The following is a 24,685-nucleotide window of genomic DNA, read 5'->3' as shown; positions in this document are numbered from 1 at the left end:
TTCTTGAATTAAGGCAAGTGTAAAAGGTGGCCAGTACAAGTTAAAAAGATGAGGGAGTTTGACATCCTGGAACTCTTAGCATTCTCTTCATCACCCCCCCTGATCCAGGGGGGAGGGTACTCCTCCTAAGTGCCTATATGGGTTTATGCTGCCCAAGGGGTCGTCATTTTGGGCTCCCGATCTAGAACGGGAACAATATTAGAGACACTTCCTGGAAGGGGGTTATCACATATGATATTTCGAGCGCACCAAAGATTCAAGCTATAAGCAACCAAAATGGGGTGCTAGAAAATTGATCTGTTTCTAGAACGGGGTATCATTTTGAATGCAATTTTTTTTTTTTGAAGACCAGGGTGCCCCTTCAGAGCTGATCACAATGTAGACATAATGAACTAGTTGGAGGTTCTGTTTGTGCATGCTATTAAGATCAAGAAGCTTCTGGTATATCCTGCATAGCAGTCAATTCCTTTTCAAAAGCAAGGGGGCATGAAAAAGGACTATTCGCTGGTAAACTCATAAGAACAATCCATAAAATAAATGCATTTTGATGACTGATATTCAGAACAATGAAAAGCAGAGATGTTTGAAGGAATGATAGTTTGATTGAACTGTCAAGACGGAAATAAATTATCATGTTCCTTAAAATCTGGTCTGCTTTTCATTGCTCTGAATCAGTCTTAAAGGGCATTTATTCAGATCATCCTTTACTTTTTTCATTTTATCATTAGAACGCACAGCAACGTTTTTCTCACCAAGGGAAAAGTGTACATTTTATTCAACCTATAGTTCTTCTGGTGATACAGTATATTCAACCAGCCACTTGAATGACTCGAGTACAATAACAAGGTTATCTTGACTAGAGAACAATAACAGCATTATCTTAACCTCGTGAAAAGACTGTGCTTGACATAGATCTCAGAGAAGCTAACAGTGATAATATTTATCGAAATCCTGTTCTGCAAGGTGAGAGATTAGAGATTGTGAGAGAACAAAATAATAATAACATAGTAGCGGTACAGGAACAACATGCAGGGAAGCCAAAGTTCAGTCATCAACATCTTCACCATTCTTAGTCTCTGCTGCTACAGCGTCACTTGCTTTATTTGATGCCTGTGTAAAGAATGAAAATGTATTTCACATTGTGTTATTTAAGTATGATTTGTGCGGGGAGGCTCTGCCCGAAAATAGTACCTTTATCAGGCTTCAGGTATTTAAAAGGGTAGGGATTTCACAAGTTTAGGTATATGAAAGGGTAGGGAAATCTGTCATTAAGATATTAAAAAAGGCCTTTTATTTAAATAGTTTGAACAGATGCAACTTATGGCTGTATCATCTGAAGGGCTACATAAAAATGACAAGAAAACTAGTAAAAAAAAATGACAGCTCATATTTTTATTAACTTTATTTTAAACCAGAGAAAGCTTTTTTTTTACACTTTTAATAAGAAAACTAGTGTTAAAAGTATAATTATGTGATTTTGTCACATCATGTAGGTATATGAAAGGGATACCTTTTTCCAATAAAAGGTATACGAATGGGGTGCCTTTTCATTCAAAATGGTATATAAAAGGGTAAGGGGTTGGACATCAGGGTGGAGCCTTCCAGGGAATTCCCAAACTAAAGCTCCCTTCAGTCAAAGGAACATTCTTGAGTTAATAATGAATCAAAATGTTAACAGTTGTATTGAGAGTACAGTAATGATACTGTTATGTTGTTTGATCAAGGAATTTATGTAATAATGCTTTGTTCACCTTCTTTTTCTTTCGTTTTTGAGTTTTCCTACTTGCTGATGTAGCTAGTATGGCCTGTGAAACAAAAGAGAAGTTTACAAGATAAATTTAAAATTATCCAAGAGTGATAAACATCTCCAATAATTATAGCAAAGCATATGCCAGGTTAACGTGATGAAAAATAAAGAAAATAATATTTATGGTTTCCTTGTAGATTGCTAAACCAACAAATCAAGGAACTGTAGATTATTTTAAAATGCATGATTACCTTGATTTCTGGATCCTCTATTGAAAACTCTGATTGTATTACTTCTGGATCGAAAGGTCCCTGTGTTATCCTAAACAAAAACATGATGGCTTTTAGACTGTATTTGAAATATGGAATTCACTGAACAGTGTAACAAGAAAAGAAAACAATGTCCGTTTTCGAAAGAGGCCTGTGGAAATCATCCCCAGCATTTTCCCTTCAGTATAGTGTAAGCGAATTTCTCTCCCTACCTCCTAAAACCTATTTCATGTTATTTTAATGGCATCCACTACTGTTCCTTATTAATCAATTCCCAAAATGACATTACTAGTAAACTGGAACATAATAAAATAATATTTTTATAAATTGGGGTTGATGCTGATTAAATAGCCAGCGTAGCTTGGCGTTCTAGTCAGTCGGGGAGAGCGAGAAATCGCGCGTGCGAGCAAAGCGACGGCGGAAGGCAGAAGGAAAGAAAGAACGCGAGCCGCCAGACGCCTCTTAAACGGGAGAAATCTTTTCACGTAATTATGTAAATGATACGCGTAATTTGTGAAGACCGGAAATAAAAAGGTGACGTGTTCTGTCAAACTCACGTGTGGTACAGGATGTACAAAATAAATAAACCCCGGGAAAGTTATCAGGCTAATATTCGTTTTTGCAAAATGTCTGCAAATTTGGGAGGTCCAAAGAAAAAATCATCTGCGAGTCGAAGCAGGGGAAGAAAACCAGTTAAAGTTTCTAATGATCACTGCCGAGTTTGTTTGCCTGCAATAGCATCCATGTGTTATTCACACTGCTTTGCTTCATTCGTCACTTGTCAAATGCTAATTGAGCGGCCTGAATGTTGCGTGCATGCGAATGAGTAATTTGGAATAAATTAAAGCCAACAAACCAATCACAGGACAGATAAGCAATTTTAGCCAATGGGAATTAGCGGCCTCTGGAGGCCGCTAATTCGAAAGATTTCTCCCGTTTAAGAGGCGTCTGGCGGCTGGAGTTCTTTCTTTCCTTCTGCCTTCCGCCGTCGCTTTGCTCGCGCGTGCGATTTATCGCTCTCCCTGACTGACTAGAACGCCAAGCTACGCTGGCTACTGATTAAAAAGATTGAATGCAATTGTTTCGATCACTTCAGTGACCTTCATAGTACTTTTAATCTGTAGTACAGTAGAACCCCGGTAACTCGAACTCTGAAGGGAAACGAAAAACAGTTCGAGTTAGCGGGGTTTCGAGTTATCGGGGTCGATTGAATATTTCATTTGCCAAGTTAATAATTGATAGTTAACTGATTTTTCAGCACTTCAGTATACGGTACCGTGTAAATTGACCTTATCTAGTCAGAAACTCTAACACGACCATACATTGTTATAACAAGGGGAAACCGTGGAAAGTTGCAAGAACCGGAATTCAAGTTATCGGGGTAAAATTGACCCAAATTGTGTTCAAGGGAAACAAAATTTAGTTCGAGTTAGCGGGGTTTTCGAGTTATCCAAGTTCGAGTTAACCGAGTAAAAATGACTGAAAAGTGTGGTCAAATCCAAGGGAAATGGAAGCTCGTTCGAGTTAGCGGGGTTGTTTGAGTTATCCGAGTTCGAGTTACCGGGGTTCTACTGTATTTTGAAAGCCGTTTTCAAGCAGTTCTCACCTGATAGGTCCATTTGGCATAAGTAACAACGTGAATTTAAACTGTGCTACAAATTCACCTACAGTAAAACAAAAACACAGAAACAAATTATGAGAATCAATAAAAAGTCCACTAATTTATAGAAGGTCAAAAATGCAGTGCTTGTTTGTGACAGTAAACCATGACTGGCTAAATGTCTGATTAGGACAAGTCAGTGTCCACAAATTGGAGGTCAAAAAACCGCTGAACATTTGCATATGGCCAGGACTGTGACTCAGTGGCCACTTTAAGGTGCCTGCATATAGGAGGTTAGAAATGCAGTACCAGTTTGCAGCCAGGACTAAGACTAAGTGTCTGCTTAAGAGAGGTGTCTCCTTACATTGTATCAGAGGTTAATAACAAAGTTAATGCAGCATTTGTGTGTGTTGAAAACACAAATAAATGTTTGCTTAGGAGAGTTCAATGCCCAGGGGGGTACTCCGGGATCCAAGTGACGGGGATGTGCGAAGGATTGCTTTGGGGTCGAAATTTTCGATTCCGGGATTTTTTTTGGGTAGGAGAATTTGGCAGGTATTTTTTTGGGTGACTTGATTTAATTAGGGGATTTTTTTGGTTATTAAAATCAAACTAAAGTGGCTTGGCACGGCCTTGGCAATTTAGGGGTAATTTGACTAGGGATTTTTTTGGGTAATGTCGGGAGACTGAAGGATTTTTTTGGGGTCCTGAGTTTTGCCTCATCCCCGTCACTTTGATCCCAGAGTACCCCCCCCCCCCCCACCTGGGGTTCAATGCCTTCAGGAGTACATGTCTGTTAGCAAAGTTGTGACTGTATGGCAACTATCAAATAACTCAATCAGAATAGAAATTTTGAACACTGACCTTCTTTCTCCCAAAGAACATTGAAAGGTTCTAGAAGTCCATGCTTGACGCACTCCACAACACCCATTCTTGCTTTTTTCTCATCTTCAAAAGCTCTGAAAGACAAGCCGCGAGCAGCAATCAATGAAAACACCCCGTGGTGATATTAAACAGTTGAATTTTCTTTCAATAGATCAAAAATGACAAACAAAAATTGAGAAGTTTTTGTTTCAGACCAAAATAATAGTCGAAAACCTTTGCCTCAACAGTGCCCAACATGCACTGGACACTCCCCAACCATCAAAATTGTCAAATTTTTGGCTCATTACAATCTAGAAACAGTGACCAACATTGAATTACCCCTCACAATATCACTGTTAATCAAGAGAAAGGTTATGAGAATTAACAAAATGATCACCAAAGGGAAATTGTTTTCAATTGACCTTTTAACAAATTCTCCCAACCAATACTTTATTATATAAGAAAATGTATGGAGATCAGTCAGGAGAATTTGTTTGCTGATATTGGGGCTTAAAGGGTTCTTTAGAATAGGTTTCACTTACCTTAGTGTAAACGGCATGGAAGTAAATTTGTTACAAACATCACTGAAAAAAACTACAAGAACCATTGAGTGTTAATAACAAAAAACAACTTAAAATTAAACGAACAACAAACAGCAGACTGTATTTCAAGGCTAAACTGTATTTCTTGTCCATAAGATACCCAAAAAAATGTATCAATGAGTCATGCTTTTAAAATGACTTTTTAATTAACACAATTTTCTTCAAAATATTGAAATCATACCTCTAGAAGCCTTCATTTTCAAGCTGTAAACGTTTTCAGTTTTTTTGTACACTGTTGTTCGTGTGTCCTTTTCTTTAGTCTTGCCATCTCCTGTGCTGATGAGGAGGTCAACTGCGAACACGTCATGTACAGAAAACTCACACTTGGTATGGTCTTTCCTGTCAGAAGAAAAACATTGTCATGATAAAAAGCTAAATAAATAATAAATAATTCTATTCAATATGACATCAAAGGGTAGAGAATGGTACAAGATGCAAGTCTAATTCCTTTTCTGCAAGCTAAACACTTTTTAGATTCATTAAAGAAATTAACACTCTGACACAGTTTCGTGAATAAAATCTGTTAATTAAATAGGCCAATTCTGATATATTAATATTATAACTTGGCTCCGAGGCTTGGGGGTATAAAACAAAAGAAATTATTTATTCACCCCTGAACCTCGACGGGATATCTTTTGTTTTATTCCCCCAAGCCTCAGAGACAAGTTAGAATTTTAATATATCGGAAATGGCCTATTGATTGGCATTTTTTTACTGCCCCAACATCGGCAACAATTTTGTTGCAAGTTTAATGCTCTGCATCAGTGTTGCTGCTTAATTCTGGCTACTGTAGCATGAAGTAGACTTCCTTCAGGTGTATACAGCTATTTCAAGAAACGTTGTCAGAAAAAAGCACAAAACTGCACAAGCCAATCCCTAAAGGTAGTATGGGTAGACGTATTGAGCTATTGCACGTGTTGAATACTAATGAGATATAAGAACAAAATAAGCGCAATTTTCAGGTTTTCTTTCTTTTCAGACATGTAGAAACAAGGTACGTTTAGACCCTCTGAAGTTCAGAAGAATTTTTCTCACTCAAAGACATGAGAAGAAAAACAAATTCTCCACGTGCAAAAATACAAACTTGTAAATTTCTTCTAGGCCAATATGCAAAATTCCATTGAATACTCAGACCACCTTTCGGCCTTGTCGCGTGCACTTTGATGTTTTTTTTTTTTTTCGACAACCCTTCGTGAAATAGCTTAATACACTACCTAGATGGACAGCCTAGTGGTAACCTGGTGAGAATAACACCCGTGTCTGTAGCATGAGGAAGAGTTCTTACTCCACTTGGATGGAGAGTTACAGGTCAATCTGGTAAGCTGCCTTTACTTGGACAAACATTTACCATGCCCGTATTATAACAATCTGTTATAAGATTACCTTTGTTGTTCTGTGGGATTCTGTATGATCGCTTTCTCTCCATCTATGATATTTCTTTTCAGTTGGTGAGATAACATGCCTTTAAAAGTAATATTAAGTTAAGAGCTTGTTTAAAATTTATAACATGGAAGAATATTATTACAAGTTTCAAGAAAATGAACTCAATTTAATAAAATAATTAAATGTGACTGGATTGCGAGTAAAATACCTTCAACTGGCTTGCATTGAAAAGCCTCTGCTACTTTCTGTATTTGATCTGTTACTGTGTAGTTCTGCAACAATAACAATATAATAATAATACTACCAGTAATTATATTAAATTTATCAATTGTGCAATTGTATGTGAGTGTTAAGAATTCTCAGTAAAACAAGTCTGCATCCACACAAGAGTCTCCTAAGCTAGAATTCGTGCTGCTTTCCATAAAATAAAGTGATTAGGAGTACTTCTACTCCCCCCTGGATGAGAGAGGATAAAGGGTTATCCTCCAGCATTTAATTTGTTAGCACCCATGATTTTATATACACTTCAGTAGGAGAGGAACTCAGACCCTGGCCAGGGTTTGAACCCCGGCCGCAGGAACCAGAGTCCAGCATGTTAATTATTACTGGCTACTGCATCCCTCACCATCTCTAACGTAGACACCTCTATAAAGCAGGTGGCCACTCTAAATTGAACACCTCAGTCCATAAAGTGGACATCTTAAAAATGGACACTTTGTATTTCAAGAAATGTGTAGCAATCAACCGTCAAAGAGAACGGATATTTGAGCTTACCTCATTACCCCCTTTCACTAGTCTTTGTGCTACTTCAGATGCTAAATACGCTGCTTGAATAACATCAGCCTTTCGACCTGTTACTTTATTGTCCTACAATGAAAACAGATGAACACCATTATTTTCTACTTATTATAAATCATTAATAAAGAAATGGTTCTGTCAGAACATAATACGCTTAATTAAGTAGATTTACAACTTTGAAATTAAAAAAAAAACTTTGAAATTCAAAATTCAAACTTACTTTTGAAGCACCGACGACTATTGTGTGTCCTACGACTGCAATATAGCCATCGATATGAATACCAAGGTCTCTGGAAGTAAAAAACAAATTTATAAGTTAAATAACTTCGCTGTATTCCACAAAAAAAGTTAAAATCATGGCCCTTCACCAGTGGAAACATATTTTGCAACATCAGCAAAATGTTACAGAAGAACCACCCCAAAAAAAAAAAAACAAAAAAAAAAACTAATGAAGCCTTTTCGACCACCTTGTTATTACGATCACTTTCTATTTTACCATTACTAAGGCATAAAACACAAACCAACTTACATTTTTACAAGGTCTCCATCACTAAGTGTGATATCAGGCTCACTCAAAAGGGGTGAAAAATGGCAAACGAGATTGTTCACTGAGATACACGTTGGGAAAGCAATACCTAGTGGTACAAGAGAAAGCCATGTTAAAAAACTAGGCATTACAAGTACATAACATGTGAGTAAACAAAAGACCAGAAACCTTAATAGCTTCACAATAAACAATAATGATTGCTTTTACTTCCTGAATGCACTAAATTCTCCTCACAAATAGATGATACTTTGGAATTAAGTTGTACCTTTTTTCAATTCCTTTTCTTTCTTGTAGACTTTGCCTGTTTCTTCCTCAATAAGGTTATCTCCCATTTGGCATAATGTGCGTGCTGTAGTTTCTGCAGTTGCAGCCTCTATTATTTTCTTGAGAACACCTAAGAAAAAAGGTTGTTGAATATGTAAAAATCGCCTTAATGTGAAATCATGTTGATATCTCTCCCTAAAAAAATCTCTTCCAGTTCAGTTGTTAACACCTCTCCCTTTCTCCTAAATGCATCATGTAACCCCCTTCCCCCTCAGTAGGCCGTTGGATTCTGATTTTTACATGTACATACAGTCAACTCCCTCTATAACCAGGGCTTCTGATATTATGCGATGTTGCGATTTTGCATAATTGACCTCAAATCGCAACTTTTCGCATAATTCATCAAAAATCACATAATTCGTACAAAATCACACAATTTGAGCAAAGATAAAGGAAATAATCGCTTTCACTAAGATCTAAGACAATTTCAATGTTGTTTCAAGGTGGTTTACCTGTCAAAAAACCTTGAAAAACCTCTAATGTGGTTTCCAAACGAGCAACATTACTTCGAGCGGGCAACTTCCTTTTTCAGTTTCAACTTAGCCATAACAACATTCACACAAATAAATTTGCTTTCTATCTTTGCTTTCTTGTATTGAACTGAAGTTTACAAGGCGAAATGGCTGAATTCAGAATGATTAAATCCTTCCATGAAGTAAAAAACATCGTAGATTGTGCGATCGTTCGACACCGTACGTTAACACATGCGCCTTCATTAATTCAGTCAGCGGTATCTTGTCACACTTCATATATTATGTTACCAAAAGTCTTCAATGTTCTACTACGTCATGTAGTGTACACGGAAAGCAATTTGACCTTGGAATAAACGCAAATGAGGTGAAAATAATCTATTTCATTCTAATACAGATATTTATCCTTCCTTTATGCTCTTATTATTTTTTGAAATGCATAAAATACAATTTCATCTCCTTAAACCTTGTAAAACAAGCTTAAAATCGCTCAGATAAAATCGCATAATTTGCCGCATAATAGTACTTTCTTACCGCATAATCTACCCTAAAAATGCCGCATAATTTCTGCTTTTTTGCCGCACCCTATCAGAAGGCCTGTATAACGGACACCTTTGGGACCACCATCTGGTGTCCGTAATACAGGAAGTCCATAGTATCGAGAGTTATTTTCAGTAATTCTTATTCGCGGGGACTTCAACTCCTGTCCGTAATAACGGGGTGTCCGCAATAGAGTTGTCCGCAAGGCGAGAGTTAAATGTAACCCAGGGTGCATTCTGTTTACATCCCAGACCAAAAATACACCAACGTCCGCCATTATTCTAACCCCAAATTAAACAACTGAATGTCAGTTAACACTGCGCCACACTTTTGAAATCCTCGCCGAAAATCTTCAACGTAACCTACATAAAATGCATCCTGTTACAGAACACAAATAATAAACCCAAATTATTCAGACTATAATTTTCCATACCATATCTTTGAAATTATCTTAAGTTAACTTTTCCTTTGTGGTCACAAGTTGTGGATCACTTGTATTCACCATTTTTTTAAATTTATTCAGACCCTTGAGTGCCCAGAGTCTACCTGTGCAACCTCAATTGACATAATTTAATTTTCATAAGGTGGAAAGTACCAGTAAAATAGCATTACTTAATAATGATACACAAACAAATTTAAAAATATACATGTTAGCTGAAAAGGAGGATTGATAAAACCCCAATAAATTACAACTTCACTGACTTTGTACATTGTACAAAATTACCGGTCTGTAGCAATCATAACAATTTCAGTGTTGGGTAATTTTAAGTATCAACTGCTTCGCTTAGATGGTTCCTGGCTAAACTTAAAATTTCATACGACTATATGCTAATTTTCAAAAACTCTTCCCGGACAAGTCGTGAAAAAAGGCAACATTTATCTGCTGAAGCGGTCGGAATTTATTCAACACGAGCTCTATTTCTCGAAAAGACTGAACAAGGCTTGAGTTCTATAAACAATTGGAAGTCTTTAACTGCCATGATTCAATAACAAACCGCCAATGAAAGGGTTGCCTCATCTCAAGTTTGCATGTATTCACTTTTCGTGAAAAACGAAAAAGCCGGACAATTTTTTAAACTTACGGTTCGCCATATCACCGGCCATTTTGTACTTCGTCACCACGACATCTTCAGCAATGGTAGGATCCTCTTCTTCTCCGGAATCGCTTCCTTTATCAGCCATTTTAACAAAAAAAACTACGTACAAATGAACGAAAACCCTTCAAAGATGGCGGCACGTGTTCTGGAAGATAGTACCCAGGATTCCCTGCTCAATGGCGGGTAATTTTTTTTTCAGGGTACTCCACAGGGGGAGAGGCACACGCTACTTAGCAGGGGAAGGGAAAGTCGGACTTTGGCGTTTCGTGGTCATGCGATGCGAGGTTACGTGGCCGGAGTTTTGTGAAATGGCAGTGGATATCCATAGAAACTTTTCATAAGCTGAACAATATTGATTTCTCGATTGTAAACTCTCTCTTTTTGCCAACCAGGTCGTAAGCAAAGTTGCAACTGTAGCAGAAACCATGATCAAAGCTGTAATACTTATTGGCGGTCCCATGAAAGGTAAAAATCTTGTGTGTGTTTTTATGCATGACTCTACAGAAGATTTTTAGTCACAGCTTTACGTTTAATTTTCCGTGTTTTAGGGACGAGGTTCCGACCTCTCTCTTTGGAACTGCCTAAACCATTGTTTCCAATTGGAGGATTTCCAGTTGTATATCATCACATCGAAGCTTGCAAGAAGGTATTTTATCACCAAATAAATAAATTTAAGTTATATTTTCTTTTTCTGTACAGCTACAAGTTTGTATGACAAAAGTAATGGGAAATCGAATGAGCTCTATATAAGTAGCGATCAGTGATTTATTGGATGAATGGTGTTTTTAAAATAGTCAAGCAAAATGCTAAAAATATTTCAGTTTGATAACTTTCAAAACATTGGTGATCATATAAAATCAAGAGTAATGTGACCTTATTCAACAAAATTATGACCATTATGGTTACCCATTCATTTCTTTCATAATTCTCACATACAAGCATGATAAAATGTGCCGACAGGAATTATACTCAAATTTTTGGAAATCTTCATATTGGGTGATTCAGAAATATTTGAAGTAATTGTACAGACTTTAGGAACCTTCAAAAGTATTTTGTCAGGCTCATCTTAAGAAATCTTCAGATGAGGAGGTAAAGGAGGCCCAAAAGTATTGACTGCACATGAAATTAAAATGCAACAAATGACGACCCTTTTGGGAAAACTTAAACTCCAACAACGACGAGCAATTCCTGCGTAAAAAAAGAGACCGGGATCCCGGCGGGTATCCCACCACGAACCGGGATCCTGTCAAGATCACCTCAAGATCCGGCCAAGATGGCGATATCCGGCCGGGATTCCTGCCAGGTTTCCCGCCAGGAGGTGGGATCCCGGCGGCCATAATCCCAGCAGGATCCTGGTCCCATCCCGCCAGGATCCCCGCCGGGATCCCAGCAAGATCCAGCCAAGATCCCAGTTGGTTTTTTACAAGGGTTTTCCTTCAATTTTAGTACTGACAACTATGGGAAGTGCGATAAAAAAGCAACACTAGACAGGGCCTCTTTAGTGATCTTTGGAAATCTTAATTTCGGGTGGTGCCTGATAATCTTGAGAATTTACTGTGAAGCATAACTTTATGTGTCATGTCCAGACCAACTGGATTACAAGGTCCATGTACCTTATTGTTGTATCAACTCTGAGATGCTTCTCTAGGGAGGCATTAAATTGGTTTTATGAAACTAAAGAAGAGGTCTTGAGTTTTACTCTGACTACTTGGAAAACAAAAAGTATTACATTAAAAGAACTTTATTTTACCAGGGTAGCCCATACCTGTTCCTAAATAAATTATGTTGGGTGGTGTTTTTTTCATTCAGATTCCAGAGCTGAAAGAGATTATCTTGATTGGATTTTACCAGTCCAGTGAGAGTTTATCAAAGTTTATTCAGAATGCTCAGCAAGAATTTAATATTCCCATCAGGTACGTAACATGACTCTTAATTGCGATTATCTTATTTTTAATGAACAAATGAAATAATTTTCCTTAATTTATACATGGTAGTTAAAGCTATACACTTGTGGGGCTGTGTACTCCTGGTCTATTTGGAATTTAGAAGTGTGTGTGTTTTTGAGAAGGAAGGAAAACCAGAGAACCTGGTAGTTAAAGCTATAAGCTCGTGGGGCTGTGTACTCCTGGTCGATTTTGAATTTAGAAGTGTGTGTTTTTGAGAAGAAAGGAAAACCAGAGAACCCAGAAAAAAGTGCTCAAGTCATGCATGTCACAAGGACAAGAACCAACAATAAACTCAACCCATATATATAGTGCTGGGTCCAGGATTCAAACTCTTGTCACATTGGTGGGAGGCAAGTTCTCTCACAATAACACCACCCCTAGGCCTGCCCCACTAAGTTACAAATACACAATGCCATATAATAAAGAAAAAAAAAACACACCTGAGTGCATTGTTTAGTTATATCAGCACGCAGGAATTTTTAAGAACATGTCGAGAGAAGTGTGTAGAGAAGTGCTTCTCGCACTTGTCGAGTGTTCTTAAAAATTTCTGTAGTGCTTTATATATAACTCAACAATGCACAAGGAGAAAGTTTTTTATTTCTTTTCAAAAATGGTAAAGATAAGTACTTATTACTTGCCGGCTTGAACTCGTGATTTAAGCTGCGTGCATTATAACTAATAAAGCGAGCACATCACGTAAGCTGCCTGCTTTAATGGAGCTATAATGAAGTCAAATTGACCAATCATAGTGTGGGCAATTCCTCAAACATTTTATAACAGGAGATATATACAAGTCAAGAACTAATGAGCCTGTGATCCATTTTTCAAGAAACAGAAATTCATCAGAATATATTTTCTTTCATATCTGGCACAGTAGTATTTAGATATAAAAATAAAGATATATGTAACAAGCTTGCAAATATTTTATGTCTAGGTATCTACAGGAGTTCCAGCCCCTTGGTACTGCAGGAGGAATATATCACTTCCGGGATCAAATTGCCATGGGTGATCCAGAAGCATTTCTTGTCCTGAATGCCGACATCATGGGAGACTACCCTCTCCTTGAATTTGTTGAATTTCACAGGAAACATGCAGGAGAACATTCCATTTTGGCTACAGAGGTAAAATGAATTCTATACAATGTACAATTTAATAAATTTTATAAAATAAATAAAAATTATCTGTATTGTCCACAGCTGGAGTGGATCAAGGGGGAGGGTGTAGGGGTACACACCCCTCCCTGAGATGACCTGTGGCTTAGTATTTGCTTTTAAAATTTGTTTACGTCACCAGTCAGTCACGCCATTCCTTAGTGGTGCACCCCCTCCTAAGACAAATCCTGGAACTGCCCCTGCAGCAGAATATAATTTATCAGATAACGTCTGCCAAGTCTGTCACAGGTGACTAAGATGTCCTTCAAACCTTAGCTTGTTGCAGGGCATCACATCCCATCAAAATCCCTACCCTGGGGACATCATGTACGATCAAAATCCCTACGCTGGGGACAGACCTGATTATCAAATTTCCATGGTTACACCGACCCCCCACCTCCTCTGGCTTAACATTGATAGGTACATTATCCTATGGCACTGTACCGCAGGGTACCCACTTTTTCTCTTTCTTTAAGTATTCCAGCCTAGCAGACTTTGAGTAAAGGTGCTTGCCAATTTTGTCTTCTTATGAGTAGAACCAGCCCAAAATTAATAATCAGCTCCAAAACTTTATTGTTTTGTCAGGCCAACAGGAAACAAGCCCATAACTTTGGCTGTCTGGTAGAGGATCCAGAGACTCACAAGGTTAGTGAATTTTGCTCTGCTTTCATTTAATACCAGCTCGTTTTGATGTGTCTAAAAATGATCTGTATTCTATCGGTATTGAAGGACTCAGTGGAAAAACAATGTCAGTGTGATTTAGCTAAATGGAACACTGGGTCACTTTTCCAAACCTTTCTGTACACCAAGGCCTACAACATTATTTGTGCAGTTTGTACAATGTACATGTATTTTTGGGACTTTCTCAACTTTGATTGTTGACATCAAGGAAACATTTACTGATTACAGCCAACTCTCTCTTAATGGACACCTCTATAAGACGGACACCTCTCTAAGAAGGACAGTTGAAGCCGGTCCCGAGAGAGAGATATTAATTCACTGTATAACAGTCTATTTACTTGACATATAATTTCACAGCCAGGAATTGTGATTTCTTACAGTTTGTTCCTTTACACTTCAGGTCTTGCACTATGTGGAAAAACCAGAAACATTTGTTAGCGAAATAATCAATTGTGGCATTTATATTTTCACACCGGCTGCCTTGTTCAAACTTATGGGAGAAGTTATTCAAAAGAACTATCGTAAAATGAGGTATGTACGCATTTGTGTAAAATTTAAATAATTATGTAAATGTAAATGTATTTTATTTACCCATGTGACACCGAAGAGCTCAGGAGCTCATTAATTAAGACATGTATGTGCATCCAAGATCGAGTTGGAATTTGGAGTGTTGGTTTTTGTAGAGGGAGGAAAATTGGAGAACCCAGAGAAAAACCCTTGGAGCAAGGACAAGAACCAACAAGAAAGTCAACCCACATATGGCACCGGGCCAGAACCCGGGCCACATTGGTGGGGTCGAGCGCTCTCACCACTGCCCCACCCCTATTAATACTAGCTGGCATCTGAGAGCTTGCGTGGAGGTGTAAAATGCATCTAGGCCTTACCTAACTAAAACTAGCTAACTAAAGCCATTTGTATTTATAGTGAGGAACCATTTGCTGGCAATGTGGAATCTGTCAGGATGGGTCAGGATGTTCTCGCTACTGTCGCCAGTTCAGGAACCCTTTATGCATTTAAGTCAAGTACGTTCTGGTCCTCTATCAAGAATGCAGGGTAAGAATCACTAGCAGGATCATCGTAAATTCTCCTAAGTTATGTGTAACAAACTCAGTTAGTTAGGTTGTGAGAATTGAGGACCTCATTTTTTACTTTGAATAGGGGGGTCAGGGGACATAAAGGTTTGTTCTCTTCCTAGATTTCTATCACCATATAATTCAAAATGGTGGCTTCATGATTGGACATGAAAATTCAAATTAAATTGCAACTCCATCCTGATCATTGGTGTTCATTAAACTATTATCTCAACAGATCTGCAATTTATGCAAACAGAAATGTACTTTCTATGTACCACAAGACCCATCCTGATCTTTTGGCTCAAAATGGAAAAAGCATGCCACATATTAGAGGTGACGAAATTATATCTATTCAGTATATGTTGCAACTGGTATTTAACTTTCATAAACTCACTCCCCTTTTCCTAAAATACACAATTGCTAATTTCATACCCCCAAAAAGAATTTCACACCTCTCTGTTACTTACTGTTACTTAATGTGTCCTTGAGTGCTCCTTTATTGGTGGGCACTCAGCACTTATATACATGTCAATCATGTTGTAACAAGTCATGTTTAAAATATCACTGCGCTAATGTTTTGTCAAACTATTGTTTTAGGTGATGTATACATTCATCCGAGTGCTGTTGTTCACCCTACAGCAGTGGTAAGATTCGTTCAATGCATTGACTAGCATCAAAAGCATGCAATGCATACAGAGAGCAATGTCACTGTAGCAGTTTGCACACATTGCAGACCTATCATGCAAGTATTATAAGCATGCAAAAAAATTTGTGTGCAAAGAGCTATATAGCTGTAGCCCTTTGCACGCAATGCAGGCCTATCATACAAGTATTATAGGCATGCAATGTGTGCAGAGAGCTATATAGCTGTAGCCCTTTGCAAACATTGCAGGCCTATCATACAAGTATTATAGGCATGCAATGTGTGCAGAGGGCTATATAGCTGTAGCCCTTTGCACACATTGCAGGCCTATCATACTAGTATTATAGGCATGCAATGTGTGCAGAGGGCTATGTAGCTGTAGCCCTTTGCACACATTGCAGGCCTATCATACTAGTATTATAGGCATCATGTGTGCAAAGACCTATGCAGCCATAGCCCTTTGCCTCCTCATGAGCCTATGATGCTAGCCAGTTTAAAATTTTAAATATTTATATACCCTTCAATGTCCTCCGGTCAAGCTATTTTTTTTTTTGTAGCTAAAAGGTCAGTTCAGTTTGATTCTGATGACCTGATTGATTTGATTGATTGATTGTTTGGTTGATCAATTGATTAATCAATCAATCAATCAATTAATTTTAAATGCAACAATGTTCTTGTTATTGTTAGCTTGGTCCCAATGTGTCAGTTGGTAGCAATGTAGTGATTGGTGCTGGAGCACGAGTCAGAGAGTCAATCTTACTTGATGGAGCAGAACTAAAGGTAATACCTACAAAAGAAAATAACAATCAAAAGTGATTTATAAAAAGGTTCAGACCAAAAACAAATTTTAACCACAACATTATCCTTTTAACACTTCCATGACAGTTCAGTCTATACTACAAGTAACCCCTCTTTTCTCACAGCTTGAACATCAAGCAGTAAAAAGGGAGAGGCAAATAATGCCAGTTTGAAACTGGGGCAAGATTTTTGGGGGAAAGGGTTCCACTGACATCTGAACTCACATGGATTGCCGACTGGTTTGACCCCCAACCGATTAGCTCAGTTGTGCGAATGGAGTCCGGTTCGACTCCCAGACCGGACCAACACTCGGGGTCTTAAAATAACTAAGGAGAATGCCTGACTTTGCAATGACATTTGCAAATGGTTAGATGTTCAAGTCTTATCGGATAAGGAAAATAAACTTTTGGCCCCATCTCCTGCAAGAAGCCACACACTTAATGTAAAGAGTAGGGCACAAAGTTCCTGGTGTTGTGGTCTGATCTTTTCCTGATGTACTGTCTAGGTTGGGGGGGGGGGAGAATGCTTGGAGACTTTAGCTGATTAAAGCTACTCTAGAAATCCGAGGGTAAACAAAGTATTTAGTATGCATCTTACCCCAATTACTGCATGACAATGCCACTGAATAATAAAATTTATTATTTCATAAAAATGCACAGTTGTGTTAACTCCATGCATGTTTTTTTTTTTTCTTACAGGATCACTGCTGTATTCTGTACAGCATTATTGGTTGGAACTGTTCAATAGGAATGTGGTCGCGAGTTGAGGGTAGCCGCTGTGACCCAAACCCTAATGAAGAGTTTGCTAGGCCAGATGGTGAATCTTTGTTTGGTAACGATGGCAAGTTGACGCCATCAATTACTATACTAGGTAAGATAGATAGTTGTGTTATGCATTGTAAGCAGCTTCTAAAGTAGAATAGGAATGGTATTATTTAGTGGTATTGCTATCCTCCCTCAATCCCCCCCCCCCCTGCATTTTGTCAGCTTGTCCGCTGTGAGTCATGTTAAGATTCAGTAATGGCACCCACTTCACTTACCAAAATGTTTGTAAGTTGTTGTATCTCAGACTAGCTGGAAAGGGATAAGGAACTAATAGTTTACCATTCTCACTCATTAATTATGCCGCTCATTGTCCGGCGTGGATAAGATATGGGAAAAGATTGTGGCCGAGGCAATGAGCGACTGGGTGAGAAAGCACTATAGCTGTGTATTACGTCGCCGAAGGGGAGGTGGGAGGGTCGAAAATTTGTTCGGACTTCCCGGCTTGCGTATCTCTTTCGAAATGTCCCGCAACTAAGCAAAGAGATCTTTAAATACCGCGATTGTGCACATGCTGATTAGGCATTACATAATACAACTATCTATAAACAAACAGGGTTATGTAATCCACGCACTTGTGAATTCCGCGTCATAATTATGAATGAGAATAGTTTACCATTCTCACTCATTAATTATGCCGCTCATTGTCCGGCGTGGATAAGATATGGGAAAAGATTGTGGCCTACGGCTGCTCACGCACCTTGCTGCTTCAGTATAAACGCCAAAAGATCTCCGCATTTACAGGAAATAATCCACAAAATACACCTTCTCCCCAAAACTCAGAAAACCCCTCAAACCCCAACCGGTATATCCAACCACGAGAGAGGCCCAACTCAGCTAGTGGGGTTACTTCCCTATACCATATCATAGCATGTATTTAGATCGTGGCTTATAATGAGAGTGAAGTTAAGAGTAAAGAAAACGCCAAGACCTAAGGCGGACAGAATAACACCAGTGATGTCTGCCGAGAAAGGAAAACGTAAGACAAAAACGAAAAAAGAACAAAGGGAAAAACCCCACTAGCCAAGCCGGACCAGGAATCCGTCGTAAACGGATTATAGGGTGTAAATTAGAATACCCTTCTGATCGCGACAAGGCCAGTGGAGGGGGTGGACTGACTATTTTTTATTATTATTTTAAAATGACATAATATTTTGAATTGTTAAAATTCTAGCTAGGGGAGAAGTAAAGGATAAACATAACTCCCGTATAACCCAGGTTGTAGCGTCTAAACGTGGATAAAATGCTTAACTCCGTGCATAAAAACGGCCGACCGGCGAGCTTTTAATAATTACAAACTAAACCTACAGAAATATACAATTGTCTATTTAAAGTTCCGCACTGGGATGTGTTAGGTAACAAACCTAACGTTAGCCCAACGTGTTAACACTTTAACCTAAGCTCATTAACACTCAAACAGCAGTAAGCTCTTAAACAAAAGTCCACACAACTACTGTATTTTTCTTGACATGAAAGCTTATCAATTCCAGACCGATAAACCAAAACAAAGCACCTAACACACCAACACTTAAAAGGACCGACACATGACTGTTGCCAAATACCCTCGATACCCAATTCAAACTTTAAACAAAGACGACGCATGGCTCTTGCCAACTTAGCTCGACACACGAGCACACTTGAGACCAAAACCGTAACACGTCGTGAAACAAATTGTGCTCAACAAAGGAGCGAACATAGCTATAGCCGACACACGGCATGTTCCAATTTCTACTCGACACACAAGCGAACGTTTTAGCTACAACCAACAGACAGCATCCGCCAATTTCTGCTCGACATACGAGCGAACGTTTTAGCTATAACAGCCGACACACGGCGTCTGCCAATCTCTGCTCGACACACGAGCGACGGAACGTTTTAGCTATTACAGCCGACACACGGCGTCTGCCAATCTCTGCTCGACACACGAGCGACGGAACGTTTTAGCTATTACAGCCGACAAACGGCATCTGCCAATTTCTGCTCGACACACGAGCGAACGTAAGCTACTACAGCCAACACACGGCGTCTGTCAATCTCTGCTCGACACACGAGCGAACGTAAGCTACTAAAGCCGTAATAAACGGGGTCCGCTAATAAGTAATAAATTGCCATAAACAAAACTAGATATAAAGCACACTACGCGATAAACAAACGAGATAGCAAGCGAAAAAGAAAGCAAATAAATGTTTTAAAATACCGAGTAATTGTTGTATACGTTGTCCCGCTTCTCCGGAATGCTGTGGAACTGGAAAAGCGGCAGAGGCTGGATATAAGCTGAAAAAAAGTGTAAGTCCTGTAGTTTTTATAGCAGCAGCAGGGTAGGTACAGCCATTTACTTGCTTGGGCTTCGGCGACGTACGGCGAGAGTATAAGAAAATTCGTCCGGACTTCCCGGCTTGCGTATCTCTTTCGAAATGTCCCGCAACTAAGCAAAGAGATCTTTAAATACCGCGATTGTGCACATGCTGATTAGGCATTACATCATACAACTATCTATAAACAAACAGGGTTATGTAATCCACGCACTTGTGAATTCCGCGTCATAATTATGAATGAGAATAGCCTGCGAACAGTCTCCTTAGTGCAGTGTAAGGTGAAAGAAATTGGTGAGATGAGCAAGCCGAAAAAAATGGGGAAGACAAGCACATTCTCGCAGTCCACAAGAGCATGTTTCTAGCCTGTTTGCAGGCTAGAACGAAAAGAACCTCACGTTTTTTTAGAAGAACATGTAACTAATACAAAACCTTGATAATCTGTCAATTTCTGTTTATAGCAGAGTATTGTTAATGAAAAAATAAATAAACAAAAAACTCTCCTTTTTTCCATTTCAGGTCGAAATGTAACAATACCAGGAGAAGTGATAGTTTTAAACTCAATCGTCTTGCCACACAAAGATCTTGGACAGAGTTACAAAAATGAAATCATTCTGTAATGAATAAAATAATGAGTAGTATGTGAACTAATTTGTAGCAGTTAACGTAACTTTCTGTACAAGTTACAGAGAAATTGTTTGTCAAGTTTGGTCGCTCAGATAAAAGTTTTATATTATAATTAGTTTCGGGAAAGAAAAATGATGCTTGCTTCTCTCCAGGCTAACTAGAGGATCGAATTTGGCAAAGAAATTAATAATAGTTGTAATAATATATTCTAGATTGCCAGATGATATTATTTTATCTCATTAGGTAGTATTTCGAAATAAATTGCATTATCTTAAGGCCTCAAGTCAATTAATGTGGTTTAGATAAAACCATTCTGCTTTCATGTGGTACTGTTTATTATGCTGTACAAGGTGATTTATACTTTTAAATCTGTAGATTAAACCTTATTGTGTGATCATTCAAATGAAAGCTACTCAGCACTTACTTTTTTTTGTGGTACTGCTAATTATGCTGTACAAGGTAGTTCTACATGTAACTTAGTGTGCCACTATCTGACACTTCTTTCTCAAAGAGTGAAAAGATTGAATGCAACACTAAATTTGCTGAGCAAATACAGCTTGTGGCTTGTTTTTAAACGCCCATTTTAGGATTTTATATGTAGTCTCTGGAGCCAGATAATATTAAAATAGTTTTTATCCTTTCTGACTACTATATAATTATTGCTTTAAATTTTGGTCCTGAGAATTTAAAGATAGTTCAATGCAGTATTGACGATCTCGTTTATTCTTGTCACCCGTCAGCTGAGACAAATGATAAATATTTTCAGATATTTTTCTCCCTCTATGGCAGACTCTGATTCCCCAGCTTACAATTCATTGTTTAATATGCAGCTGCAAAATACTGTGGCAAATGATTCCCATCATTGTTTAAGAAGGGGTTGGGTTTTGGGGAATATTTGCCCAGAATTAAAATAAGAAGAGTCTCGCTTCTACTGTCGCCGCGGCCGACTGTTATATAAGTGTCTTGGTTGTAGTTTTTTTTCGCACTAGCTGTTTTATTGGGAAAATGGAAGTTTCACTCTCACACAACTTATTTTAATTAAATCGCTTTGAAATGTAAATATACATTCAATTAAAAACAGTTTAAAAATTATGCAGTAAATCAAGGGGAGAAAATAACAATTAAAAAATATGTTTACAACTTTACATTGAACTCACTGAACTTTTCTGTCTGGGATGCAAAAAAAAAACGCAGGCGAGATGTTTTTGAAAGAACCCTTTTCGTCTGCCCTACCACTACTACTAGATGCAGAACGGCAGAGATATTTTGCCAAATACCGAATGAAGAACGCCGAAGGCGATCCCTAGCCTTAACCCTAAGGTTTACTCTAACTCCCAGTGTGCGCTTAACGTATCTTAAAGTTTGGATTAGGATTTCGGCCCGGTTAGTGTTAACCTGAGATCATGCCCCACCCCTTCTTATCACTTGGAAAAAAGAACGCCTGGTCGTAGGTTAGGTTAGATTAGATTAGGTAATGAGGCGGCAGATGTTCCGGCTCAATCTATCCGTCGTGGTCCAAAGTCTAAAAGTGTAAACACACGGAGTACAGAATGATAACTGAAATCCCCAGGAGAGTTAGCATGCTAAGCAAAAAGATTGATTAAGATTTTTTAGATAATCTAGTCTTCTCCGATAAGGACGATAAACAGTAGGCCCCGTCTCCTGTATCTCCACACACTCTTATTGTTAAGAGTAGGGCATGGAGTTCCCGGTGTTGTGGTCTGGTCTTTGCCCGTTGACGGTACTAGTCTGTGCTTACTGTGAAATGCTCGGAGATATTAGCTGTATAACCTACTCTACAAATCCGAGGGTAAAACAAAAGTGATGCATGATGTATGAACTAACAAAAGTATGGGAATGGAAGGAACAATTTTAAACAGGTGGTCGTGTTAGCTCCTTCATGGGTTCCCAGTAGTTCACCCTGTTCTCTTTGACCTTCCACTGCATAATTCTATTAATTCCCTCATTTTCAATTAACGAAGACCTGTCTAATATAAACAAATACTGCCACAATATTCTATGGCAGGGAAGAGTACAGTGCAGTGTCAGTCAGGCACTAATAATGCATCATCAATGACTCTATCGGTGTGTTTTACAACCCAAGACAAACGTTTTCGGAACTTAGGTTTGTAATTTGTTCGTTCACGGCAGAGTTTAGTCTATCTTACTAAGTTTTGCCAAATACTCCCTATGACACTATTGTTAGCAAAGAAATGACTAGTTCTTATATGGATCTAAATGACAAAACCATAGCTTAATTACAAACAAAAATGTTTCCCGGGCGTTTGTTATATGACTGTTCAGCCTAACAGTTTTTCAAACGAGTGCTCCAATCGGAGAGTGTAGTGTTTGACTCCGAAATATATGTAGCAACTAAGATTAACCTTCAAACCTATATAACCGTTCATTAGTTCACAGTGAAGCAACAGTTTCCACTTAAAAAAAAAAAAAAAAAAAAAAAAAACAGAAAAATGCGGTAAATGTTTCCTTTTTTCAAAAGATGGTATCAGCAGTGAAAGTATCAGAGGTATTGTTTTTTGCACTGCGAAGATTTCACACGGCACTCTTCTTATAATGTCTGACGGTCTGAAAGCTTTCTTCTGAGGAAATATTCCGCTCTCAAACAAAAGTTTCATTCATAGATGGAAATACTTAGGAAATGTTCAATTTGCGTGACGGATTGTTGATGTAGGGAAAAGGTCATGTTGCTTTAAATATAACTTTGGAAACATTCGCTTTCATGTTTGACAAATCAAAGAAACTTTACTTGCCAACTCGCTTTTTGACATGTTTTGTTTTTGCTTTTTCTTTTAAGGCAAAAGACAAGAAATTCTTGTAATTCATACCTGGAAACGCGCCGGAGGATTTAAATCTTACATATAATTACATTCGATCTTCTGAAAGTAGATTTGGTGACACGTCCGGCTGCAATGCAGGCTATTTGAGGCTACGTTTACACGGACACGGTTTCATTTGTAACCGCATCGAAAGCGATGCGGTTACGCCTTTCGTTTACACAGCACCGATCGAGACCACTACTGTAACCGGGTCGTTTTGAAAACGCTGTCAAAAGTGGAGCGTTTTCAAAACGATACGGTTTCGTTGTCGTGTAAACGGTCAAAAACGGCGAAACCGCATCGATTTGAAAACGGCCATGTATTTTGGCACGAACTGGCTGGCTTGCGAAGGGTAAACATGGTGAAACAAGCATAGAGAGCAGCGCTTGCTTATACAATCACATTCGAAAACAGTCGGAAATCGTGAAATAGGCTCCGTGTAAACACTTCGAAACCGTGTCGTTTTCGATGCGGTTTCGAGGTCATGAAACCGTGTCGATTGATAACCGTGTCCGTGTAAACGTAGCCTGAAAGCCGATCTTTTGAAATGAATGGAATGCTTGTTCCACTTCAGTGCTAGCGTTATCTCCGTAGGAATTTTCACCCAACAAACAATCTACCGCATGAGTGTAGTTTAAACTCTAAACTAAAAATATAACATCCCGCGAAAACTTCACCGGCAAAAATTCGAGTGTTTTCTGGTTCACATTTCCTCTTGAAGATCGCCAAGGAAGTGATACCTAAAAAAAGTTATTCGACGCTTGGCAGGCGGGAGAACTTTTTAACCCATTGCTTGAGAACATTCATGGATAATAGGTCATAATAACAAGCCCGTTCCCGTCTAATTTGCATATTCGTGTCTACGTGCTTGTTCCATTTGACTGCGCATTATCTAACACCTAGCGTAGCGTTTGCTTTCCCATCTCAAGTCAATGCATGAGTGTAGTGTAAACACTACACTAAAAACCATATCGCGATCTCTTTTAATCTTCTTTAATTTTTTCCATCCGTATTAATTTGCTGTGTAACTAAAATGTTTCTTCGCTATAGGGAGGACCCCCCCCCACCCCCACCCTTTCCGGGGTCTGTGTACATTTTTTGTGAACCAAATGTATAACTTGACGGATATACTCTAGAGATTTCCTTCCACGATCGATTTCCAAGAAGTAAATAAATTAACGTCGTTTCTAAACAAAAAACACTCAGTTATATGTTTTAGTAAACACCCATCGTGTTCTCGAAGATCCTCGAATCTGTTTTGTTTTTGTTTTGTTTTTTTTTTTGTCATCGTTCGCCTACTTTAGCGTGAAGGGGAAATAAATCCTCAAGTTTTTTTCGGCCTCCAAAACCTCAGTTGTAGGTTTTTTGGCTGCATAGTCTTTTATTCGAAGTGTCTAATACTAGAACAATAAGCTAGACTACTTCCCTTCGTTTTTCTGTGAGCTTCAATCAACTCGGCGACGCTAAAAATAACCATCGCCGGACTCGTAGTCTATAAATGTAACACTGTAAATACGGAAGGCAAGAAATATTAAATATAATTGAAAGACTGGCC

At 38.5% G+C, this 24,685-nt stretch overlaps 3 protein-coding genes across 3 annotated transcripts in view; 2 read left to right on the top strand and 1 right to left on the bottom strand.

Moving 5' to 3' along the window:
• Window positions 1-24,685, top strand: part of LOC144631197 (endoplasmic reticulum resident protein 44-like) — a 106,202-nt gene that overhangs the window by 16,792 nt on the left and 64,725 nt on the right. The gene's annotated exons all lie outside the window — the stretch shown is intronic.
• Window positions 743-10,399, bottom strand: LOC144631201 (proliferation-associated protein 2G4-like). The gene is made up of 14 exons (XM_078489618.1): window positions 10,227-10,399; window positions 8,076-8,204; window positions 7,793-7,898; window positions 7,484-7,553; window positions 7,240-7,332; window positions 6,674-6,737; window positions 6,466-6,544; window positions 5,264-5,421; window positions 5,023-5,074; window positions 4,481-4,575; window positions 3,623-3,680; window positions 1,999-2,068; window positions 1,752-1,805; window positions 743-1,110 (listed from the first exon to the last, which is right to left on the bottom strand). Exons 1-14 carry the CDS (start codon window positions 10,324-10,326, stop codon window positions 1,045-1,047), a joined length of 1,194 nt encoding a protein of 397 aa, XP_078345744.1. The 5' UTR covers window positions 10,327-10,399; the 3' UTR covers window positions 743-1,044.
• Window positions 10,509-20,935, top strand: LOC144631198 (mannose-1-phosphate guanylyltransferase regulatory subunit alpha-A-like). Its single transcript, XM_078489606.1, has 12 exons — window positions 10,509-10,706; window positions 10,790-10,887; window positions 12,051-12,154; window positions 13,122-13,308; window positions 13,924-13,983; window positions 14,420-14,550; window positions 14,944-15,072; window positions 15,328-15,425; window positions 15,690-15,736; window positions 16,423-16,515; window positions 17,232-17,403; window positions 20,186-20,935. Exons 1-12 carry the CDS (start codon window positions 10,667-10,669, stop codon window positions 20,284-20,286), a joined length of 1,260 nt encoding a protein of 419 aa, XP_078345732.1. The 5' UTR covers window positions 10,509-10,666; the 3' UTR covers window positions 20,287-20,935.

Source organism: Oculina patagonica, chromosome 11 (assembly GCF_052425735.1).
Source record: "Oculina patagonica isolate OP01 chromosome 11, crgOcupat, whole genome shotgun sequence".
NCBI lineage: Eukaryota > Metazoa > Cnidaria > Anthozoa > Scleractinia > Oculinidae > Oculina > Oculina patagonica.
Note: the sequence above shows the minus strand (reverse complement) of the source record. Positions and strands in the feature narration are given on the sequence as shown.